Source organism: Sorex araneus, chromosome 1 (assembly GCF_027595985.1).
Source record: "Sorex araneus isolate mSorAra2 chromosome 1, mSorAra2.pri, whole genome shotgun sequence".
Classification (NCBI taxonomy): domain Eukaryota; kingdom Metazoa; phylum Chordata; class Mammalia; order Eulipotyphla; family Soricidae; genus Sorex; species Sorex araneus.
The window spans coordinates 250,276,957-250,286,331 of record NC_073302.1 but is presented as its reverse complement, the minus strand read 5'-3'; the positions used below and the strand labels follow the sequence as shown (position 1 = coordinate 250,286,331).

Here is a 9,375-nt window from a genome sequence, read left to right as displayed (position 1 = left end):
TGCATTTAGCTTTATTTCTCTCATTGTTAGAGGGCTTGTATGAAGGGGAACCATCAGCGTTTGAGAAAGCAGGTGGACCTGGATGAAAATAGTGGCCCCATACAGGTACCCTAAGCCTGACCACGTTCACTCGGGGACGTTTCAAGCGTTTTTTCCCCTCGAGTCTATTGTTCTGCCCCGTGGACCTCACCTTGGGGCCACGTGGGTTGGTCTGCACTAACGAGAGACGGCTTCTCTTCAAGGTCCAAACTGGGGGGGGAGAAAAAAAAGAAGGAAAATCCGTTCGCCTGCCCTTGAGACTCTGCACCGAGCGCGGCTCAAGCTCCTGAATAGAGAAACACCCCAAAAAGGCCTGAGGTGACCCCTCCATTTGTCTGGGCCGCCACCTAACTTCCGAGCACCGTCCAAGCCGGAGCCTCTGGAGTGGCGACTGCGCCCGAGCCTCGCCGGGCGCGAAGTTTCCGGGCGCCGCAGCGCGGCCGCGACGAGCGGCCCCTCACACGGTGCCCAGCAGCGCCCCGACTCCTCCCCCCTCCCGTTTCCCTCCTGTCCCCGGCGGCCGGCGCCTCGCGCATGCGCCCGGCTGCTCCGGGGGGGCGGGCCCTGGCTGCCATCTTGCAGCGCGCGGGAGCTGCCGCTCTCCCCGGGAGGCAGGTCGGAGCCGAGGGGGTGTCTGAGGCGGGACGCGAGTCCCGTTCCCAGAGCCGCCCCGCCGGAGCGCCCCCCCACTTCCAGCCCGGCCAATGGTCTGACCCCGTCCGCCCCGCGCGGCCTCTCAGCAGCAGCGGCTCGCGGGAGCGCCGGCGCCGGCGCTGCCCAGCCTCCCGCCGGCCGGCCGCGATGCCGAACGTGCAGCTGCCGCCCAAGGAGAGCAACCTTTTCAAACGCATCCTGGTGAGTGGCGGGAGGCCCGGCCGCCGCCCCCCGGGCCGCCCGGGGCTCGGCGGCGGCGGCGCCTGCGCGGGGCTCCCGGCGCCGGGCTCCGTCCTTTGTTTATCTCGCGGTCCGCCGGCCGCGACTCGCCCGCCTAGGCCGGGGCCCCCCGCCGGGCCGCCGCCTCTTCGCCTCCGCCCCCCTCACCCCGACCCTTTCCCGACCTCTATGCCGCGCGCGGCCAACCTCTGAGGCGCCCGCCGCCGCCCTCCTCCACCCCACCCCCCGCCGCCGCCGCCGCCGCACCCCGCGCTGGCCCCCGCACCCCACCGCGCGCTTTCCAGAAAGTTCACGCTGCCTTGGGCACTCGCCCGGCCGGGCCGCCGTGGCCTCTGCGCCCCGGTCCGCGACCTCGGCCCCCCCCCTCAGTGCCTCCCCTGTTGCTCTCGGGGGTCCCGGGGTGCGCCCGCGGCTCTGGGGTGGGCGCCGCGCACCCGCCTCCCTTGCGCCTCTCCTTCCCGCGATCCGGTGGCCAGGTGGGGTCCCGGGAGTTCTGGGGTCTGCGGCGGGGATGGGGCAGGGGGAGTATGGGTGTGTGTGTGTGGGGGGAGACCCTGGACGGCCCAGGCGGGAGAAGGCGGCGTGTGGCTGACGGGCTCCCCGCGGCGGAGGAACGGACGGAGCCGCCACTGAAGTTCCCGGGGCGCCGGCGTCTCCCGTTGGCGGCGGCGCACGGGCCCCGCGCGCAGTTTCGGCGACGAAAGGCGCGCCGAGTGGCGGGATTGGCCCCCGAGAGGAGCGCGCCCGCACCCGCTCTCGGAGCCGGAGAGGGGCATCCGGGCCGGGGAGGGTCTCGGACGGGTGTGTGCCTGGCGCCTTTCCGGCTTTTTGCTGGCGTTTGCACAGAGCCCTGGCGTTTCTTGGCATACATACACCCGGGGAGGAGGATGGGGAAGGTGCGGGCGATGACAGGGCCGGCTTTAGATTGGAAATTTGAATGATGAAAAATTTCGGGGCCCGGAGCGTTAGGTACAGCGTGCGGGTAAGGGGGTGGGGGGGGAATTTGTCTTGCACGTGACCGACTCGGGTTCGATCCCTGGCATCCCTGAGCATCGCCGGGAATAATGAGCCTGCGTGCAAAGCCGGAGCTAACCCTTGAGCATCGCTAGGTATGACCCGAAAACAAAAAAAAATTTTTTTTCATTCAGTTGGCTGCTGCTTTAATGCTGGATCATCTTGTAGTTGCAGTAAATGTGGGTAACATTTTGCTGCAGTTAATTCCGTGACAAGCACGTTCATTACGTTTCTGTAATGAAATTATTTCGAAATTATATCGGTCCAGACCGATATGCATGGCTCCCTACTGCAAGAGTTTGTAGGTGCACATAAACACATACAAATTAACCTACTAGCATATCCCATGTTCTATATGGTTTTTACCTGCTTGTCTTATTAGGTCTTATTAGGTCTCATCTTGTATTTACTTTTGTCTTAGAACTAGTGTTTAGAGTTTAAAGTTTGATTTATTATTTAAAACATGTGTTGATTATGGGTTTATCAGTAATTTTTTTGTTATTTTAAATAGGTTTAGAATTACGTATTAATGACAGTTTAAAAATACTGCCATTTATCTATTCTAACATACTGCTCTTTGTGTAAACTTTCTGTAAGAATTTTTTCCCTTGCTTTTTGGGTCACACCTGGCGTTGCACAGGGCTTGCTCCTGACATTGCACTCAGGAATTACTCCTGGCGGTGCTGGGGGACCATATGGGATGCTGGGAATTGAACCAGGGTCGGCCACATGCAAGGCAAACGCCCTACCCGCTGTGCTATCACTCCAGCCCCAACACAAAATTTTTTTAAATTAAACATAAGGACAGGTTTCTTCACTGAGCAGGGCATACTTTATTTCTTAGTTTTCCTCAGACCCTTGCATTTTCACATTACAGAACTGAAGAAGTTAACCCTTTTTCTTCAGTTTTCATTTTGGTGCCATGATTTACAATATTGTTCTACACCTGTCACCAGAATAACTTCCATTGTCTTGAATTCACTCACCCCACCTAACTCAGTTATCTGCTCACAGTCTCAGGGTCTGCTACCATTGGCTATTAGCAGCATAGAGGCACAGACAGGGATTATGGGAGAGCCTCACAAGCTTCAAATGGCGTATTCATTAGTCAAAATCAGTAACAGTGATGGGGCTCATTCCCCTGACCCTGAAGGAGTCTCCAATGTGGCACTGTTGGGAAGGACGAGTAAAGAGAGGCTGTTAAACTCTCAGGGCTAGGACAAATGGAGACGTTACTGAGACCGCTCGGAGAAAATCGATCAGTGGGATGATGATGAAGATGATGGTATTCAAACACAAGAGAGAGATTATTCTGTATCTGTTCCTCTCCTTCCAACTGACTGCACTTGCCAAGAAACCGTCTGGTTTCATCCCTGTAGCAGGATTCATCTTATAGTTGAGTTCCATTGCATATGTAGATCAGTTTCTCTACTCTCCCTCTGTGAGAAAGTGAAACTTTTTTGGCTTTTTGAGGTGTGTTTTTCAAAGAATCTCAGACATAGTTAAATCATTAATACATTGTTCATTGTATTCAGAACTTTTGGCATTTACCTAAAAGATGTCAAAGTTCATATTTTCCTGTCTTTTCTATTTCAGATTAGGTTCCAGCATAATGAAACACAATTCTGTGATGTTATACACATCTTTTCTTTTTTTTTTTTTTTTTTTTTTTGGTTTTTGGGTCACACTTGGCGATGCACAGGGGTTACTCCTGGCTCTACACTCTGGAATCACCCCTGGCGGTGCTCAGGGGACCATATGGGATGCTGGGAATAGAACCCGGGTCGGCCGCATGCAAGGCAAATGCCCTATCTGCTGTGCTATTGCTCCAGCCCCAGTGCAGTACCTTTTCTGTCAAGTAATTGGAAACACTGAACATTTTATCTGGTATATAATATTTTAGGAGACTACTCCAAAAATGTGTAATTTTATCACCATGAAATTACAATAAATGTGGGTAATCCCATGGCTAAACAAGTTTCTTTAATAAAATTAAAAAAATTTTTATTCTGGCTAAACCATTGGTGTTCTTGGGCTATTCTTCGTGGCATTTGGGGTACCTTGCAGTGTCTGGGTTTGGATATGGGGTTTCCAAATGCATTTCTGCACTCTGCATTTGAGCCATCTTCCAGACCTAGAAAAATGTTTAGGATTTAGTGAACCAAAGTAATTTTATATTAACAGTAAAAAAGATATTCTATATTTAAATACATATGTACAGATTCACCACCTGATTTATCACATATTCTTATGTGCTTATGTATTTGTGTTTGGGCCATACCCATCAAACAGTGCTCAGGATCTCCTGACTGCTTTGGGTCATTCTGTGCAGTGCTTGGGGGACATTATGCTGTACCAGGGATCGAAATCTGACCTCTGTCTCTTTGGTTCCTCCCTGTCTTATTCTTCAAACTAATTAATGTTAGTGTTTTATTTTGTTGACTTTGGAGTTACTTTACTCTTTTATGAAAGACAGTTACACCCAGGCATGATGTCTAAGGTTCTTTAGTAGCAGTTGATAGTAGAATCTATCTTTTCTATTTGTATGCATTCTTTACTGAATTTAAGATTTTAACCTGAATATTTGGCTATGGGAGAAGGACAGCTTTCAACTTTGGTTTGAGTTGTGATTCTGGCACCGTAAACTCATCAGTACCTTAGTATCTCCATTTCAAAAGGAGATAGTATGTATGTATATATATATGTATATATATGTGTATGTATGTTTATATATGTATATTTATATGAGTTGTGATTCTGACACTGTAAACTCAGTACCTTAATATCTTCATTTCAGAAGGAGATAGTATATCATAGATCTTCACATGGTTCAAAAATATATTTATATGGTTCAAAATTCATAATTTTTTTTCCAAAAGACAACTTCATTGAAAGTGTCCAAAGTAATCAGATATCTACAAGTCAGTTTAACAAAGGGAATTTAAGGGACTGGAGAGATACTAGGGCCAGATAGGTGAGATGCTTGCCTTGCATGCAACCGACCTGCGTATGATCCCTGGCACCTCATATGGTCCTCTTGATTCTCACCAGGAGTGATCCCTGAGTACAGAGTCAGGAGTAAGCCCTGAAGCATAGCTGGGTGTAGCACCCCAAAAACAAATTTAGAGTAAAAAAACAACAAAGGATGTTTAAGTCACACATTAAAAGCTATAAGCCATGTTTGAAATTAATGGAAGAGGACAGCAGGAAATGTGAAAATATTTCACGTTCATGGAATGGGAAGAATTAACATTGTCAAAGTGACCATCCTACCCAATGTATTGTACAAATTCAGAGCAGTGCCCATTAGAGTCTGAAAGTTTTATGGAATCCAGGAACTCCCTAAATTGCCAGAGCAGTTCTGAAGAAGAAAGCTGAGAGGCATTACATTTCCTATTTTAAATCATTCTTTAAAGTTATAGTCATCAAAATGTTTGGAACATGGAGTAAGGGTAGACTAAGATAAATGGAATAGAATTGACAGCCCAGAGGAAAAACCCTCAGTTATATGGACAATTAATATATGACAAAGGAGGTGGGTACATGGGATAGAGCAAGGAGAGCCTCTTCAAGAAATCGTGTTGAACTAGAGCAGTCATATAGCTGATAAAGTGCTTGCCTTGCATGTGGTCAACCTGGGTTTGATCCCTGGCATCCCATAAAGTCCCTTGAGCACTGCTAGAAGTAAATTCTGAGTGCAGAGCCAGGGATTAGTGTGATCATTGCTAGTTGTGGTTCAAAAACAAAGATTAAAAAAGTTGGAAATACATAGGCAAAAAAGAAATAAATCTCAAACTATGAAACTAGATAATTTACACCACACAGAAAGAAAAGTTAATGCAAAGTAAATTAAAGGCTCAAAATTAGGCCAGAATTTACAAAATACATTGAAGAAAACAGGTAGAACTCTTCAGGATATAGACTTCAAAGGTATGTTCAATGATTCAACTCCATTGGCAAAACAAACCAAAAACAACAGCAGCAAAAAAGCAGACTACACAAACTAAAAAGGATTTTTAGTTCTGTTTTATTTATTTTAGGTATTATAACAAAAGGTTTTGCATGGCAAAAGAAAATTAAAAGATACCCTGATGAATGGGGGAAAGGCTTTGCACACCATGAATCAGATAAAGAGCAAATCCAAATGACCAGAAGCCACATGAAAAATGATTCTATATCACTAATCAGGGAAATACAAGTCAAAATAATGAGATACTGTCTCACACCAAAGAAGCTGGCAGTCACCACAGAGAACAAAACAACCATATTGGTCTGGATGTGGATGGGTGGGGGTGGGGTGGGGAATGCTTGTGGAAATGTCAGTTGGTCCAGCCTTTTGGAAAAACAATATAGATGTTCCTCAAAAACTAGGAATTGAGCTTCCATATGACCCAGCAATTCCACTCCTGGCAATATACTCCAGTGGCGCCCAAACACAAAAAAGGAGTGTAGAAAAAGCGTCTACACTCCTATATTTATTGTAGCACTATTCACAATAGCCAAAATCTGAAAACAAAGTTCTCAAGAACAGATGAGTGGATAAAGAAGCAGTGGTACATCTATTACATAAAGAAATACTATACAACCATTAAAAAAAAGTGATGCAGTTTTCTTATACACAGATGGACCTGGAGAGTATCATGCTGAGTGAAATGAGTCAGAAGGTGAGGCACAGATGGAATGATCGCATTCATTTGTGGGATATAAAACATAGGAGAATAATACCCAATGACAATAGAATCACGAAAGCTAGAGGGACTGACCCTTAGTTGAAATCTAGCCACAATGAAGAGAAGGCAGTCAATGTCAGAAGGGGCCACTGTAACAATGATAGTGAGAAGTGATCGCTCTAGACAAGAGCTGGGTGCAGAAAGGAGGTAAAGTGATATGCATGATACTTTTTCAGTAGCAGTATTGCAAACCGCTGTGCCTAAAAGGAAGAAAGAAAAGTGTCTGCAGTCAAGGCAGGCTTTGGGACTGGAGGGAAACTAGGGATGTGTATAGGGATAAGCTAGAACTTTGTATAACTTCATTTACAATTCAGCTTGTCATGAAAAAAAAAAAAAACCCTAGCAGTCAAGATAATAAGACTCCAGAGTAACAGTACAGTGGGTAGGGCGCTTGTATTGCTCATGGCCAACCAGATTTCATATTTGGCACCCCATGTAATCCCTTGAGCACTAGCAACAGTAGTCTTTGAGCACAGAAGTAAGCACTGAGCACCACCATGTCTGGCCCAGAAACAAAAAATAAGATACATAAGTAATCACAAAACTCAAAATTCAACAATAAAGAAACCAATAATTCCATTAAAAATGGGGAGAGATAAAGATGAAAAGAATGTGCAGATGACCAGTAGACATACGAAAAAGTGTTTAGTGTCACTTATCAGGGAAATGCAAATCAAATATGTTCCTGAGATATCTCATACCAGAGAAGGGCATATGTCAAGACAGGAAACAACCAGTGTTTATTGGAATGTGGTGAAAAAGAAACCCTTCTTTTTTTTTTTCCTTTTTGGCTCACACCTGGCGTTGCACAGGGGTCACTCCAGCTCTGCACTCAGGAATTACCCCTGGTGGTGCTCAGGGGACCATATGGGATGCTGGGAATCGAACACAGGTTGACCGCGTGCAAGGCAAACTCTGTGCTATCACTCCAGCCCCAAGAAACCCTTATTGAACTGTTGATGGTCATGTTTGGCTCAGCCTCTGTGAAAAACATTGTGGAGGGGCTAGTGTGATAGTACATCATGTGTAGGATGCTTGCATTGTAGGCAGCTGACCTGTATTTTGATACCCCAGATGGTCCCTCAAGCCTATCAGAATGAGCACAGAGCCAGGCATAAACCCTGAGCACCCCAATCTCCCCCACTCCCCCACAAAAGACATCCTGCAACATTGTGGACATTTCTTTAGGAAGAATTTCCTTATGACCCTGAGGTGCCAGTTCTTGGGTTCTGTCCCAGGAATGCACAGTGATATGTATGTATATGTATATACATATATATACATATACATATGTATGTGTGTATATATATACATACATATCACTGTATCACTTTCATCCTGTTGTTCATCGATTTTCGAGCGGGCTCCAGTAACGTCTGCATTCGTCCCAGCCCTGAGATTTTAGGAGCCTCTCCTTACTTGTCTTTCCCAATGATTGGAGGTTCTTTCAGGGTCAAGGGAATGAGACCTGTTATTGTTACTGCTTTTGGCATATTGAATGCGCCATAGGGAGCTTGCCAGGCTTTACCTTTATGATGATGTGTTGGGCTGCTGCTTTGCAACCACACAGTCCAGGAATATGTTCACTCATGCATGAGGCTCCTTCCAAGTGTGTGGAAAGTGGCCTGGAGCCTGGCGGCAGTTGGGTAGTTGTGACTGCCAGAGCTGGGTCCCTTGGGGCGGGAAGGGCTTTCACCCTGAGCGCCCTGAGTGGAAATAGGCTGGTGCAGATTCCGGTGGCATGGTTATGAGGGCCTCATTTTAAAAGCTCCCTTACGGAAGAAGCAGCTGTGAGTTCTTGGAGGGTGGCCGATATATATAAATAATATGTGTGTATATATATATACATGTATATATATATATATATATATATATACACACACACAGTAGTTGGAGGGTCTTTGTGGTGGTGATGGTACAGTAAGTTACCTTGTTCATTAAAACTATAAATGTTAATACTGTTTTAGCTATGTTACCTAAGCTACCATAATATAGAGAGACAGAATTAATATTTTTCTTATTCTTGTCTTCTACCATCAAAATCTCTTCTTCAAAGTCAGCCAAAAGCCTTAATTTAGTACAGAATGGAAATTAATTCTGAATTGTGTGTTTAAAGTTGAGAGTAGATCTTATAAAGTCTCATTATAAGAAAAAAGAATGGTGGGGAATGAAGCGATAGTATAATGGGCAGGGTGATTACTTTGCCTTGTGTATTGCCGACCTGGGTTAGTTAGATCCCTGGTACCCCATATGGTTTCCTGAGCCCTGCTAGGATTGATGGTTGTTATTTGTCTGAGTGCAGAGCTAGAAGTAAGCTCTGCTGGATGTGATCCAAAAACCAGTATCTATCTTACCTATTTGTGTGTGTGTGTGTGTGTGTGTGTGTGTGTGTGTTATAATATCATACATTTTATTTTGATTATTTTTTGAGAGGAAGAGTTCGGGCTACAGTTAGCTGTGGTTAGGACTTACTCTTGCCTCTGTGGTCAGGGATCACACCTGGCAATCCTGGGTCCCATATGCAGTGCCAAGATTAAACAGGCACTTCTAAGCTGGGGTTGGCTACATGCAAGGTTATTCCCTGTACTGTCTCTAACCTTTTGTCACATGTTTTAGACCTAATTTTGGATCTTGAGTTTAGAATTTAAATAATATAGTAAAAATCTGTTTCTTGTATATTCATTTTATAATTTTTATT

General features: G+C 46.0%; 1 protein-coding gene across 2 annotated transcripts in view; it reads left to right on the top strand.

Moving 5' to 3' along the window:
* Nucleotides 1-603: 603 nt before the first annotated feature.
* The window catches only part of NAA16 (N-alpha-acetyltransferase 16, NatA auxiliary subunit), a 66,873-nt gene continuing 58,101 nt past the window's right edge, over nt 604-9,375 (top strand). For both annotated transcript variants that reach the window (XR_008627321.1, XM_055121835.1), the window contains exon 1: nt 604-894. Coding sequence is in view for 1 of the 2 variants with exons in the window: in XM_055121835.1 (XP_054977810.1) it covers nt 841-894 (54 nt within the window). In the remaining variant the exon portion in view is untranslated. The remainder of the gene's footprint in view (nt 895-9,375) is intronic.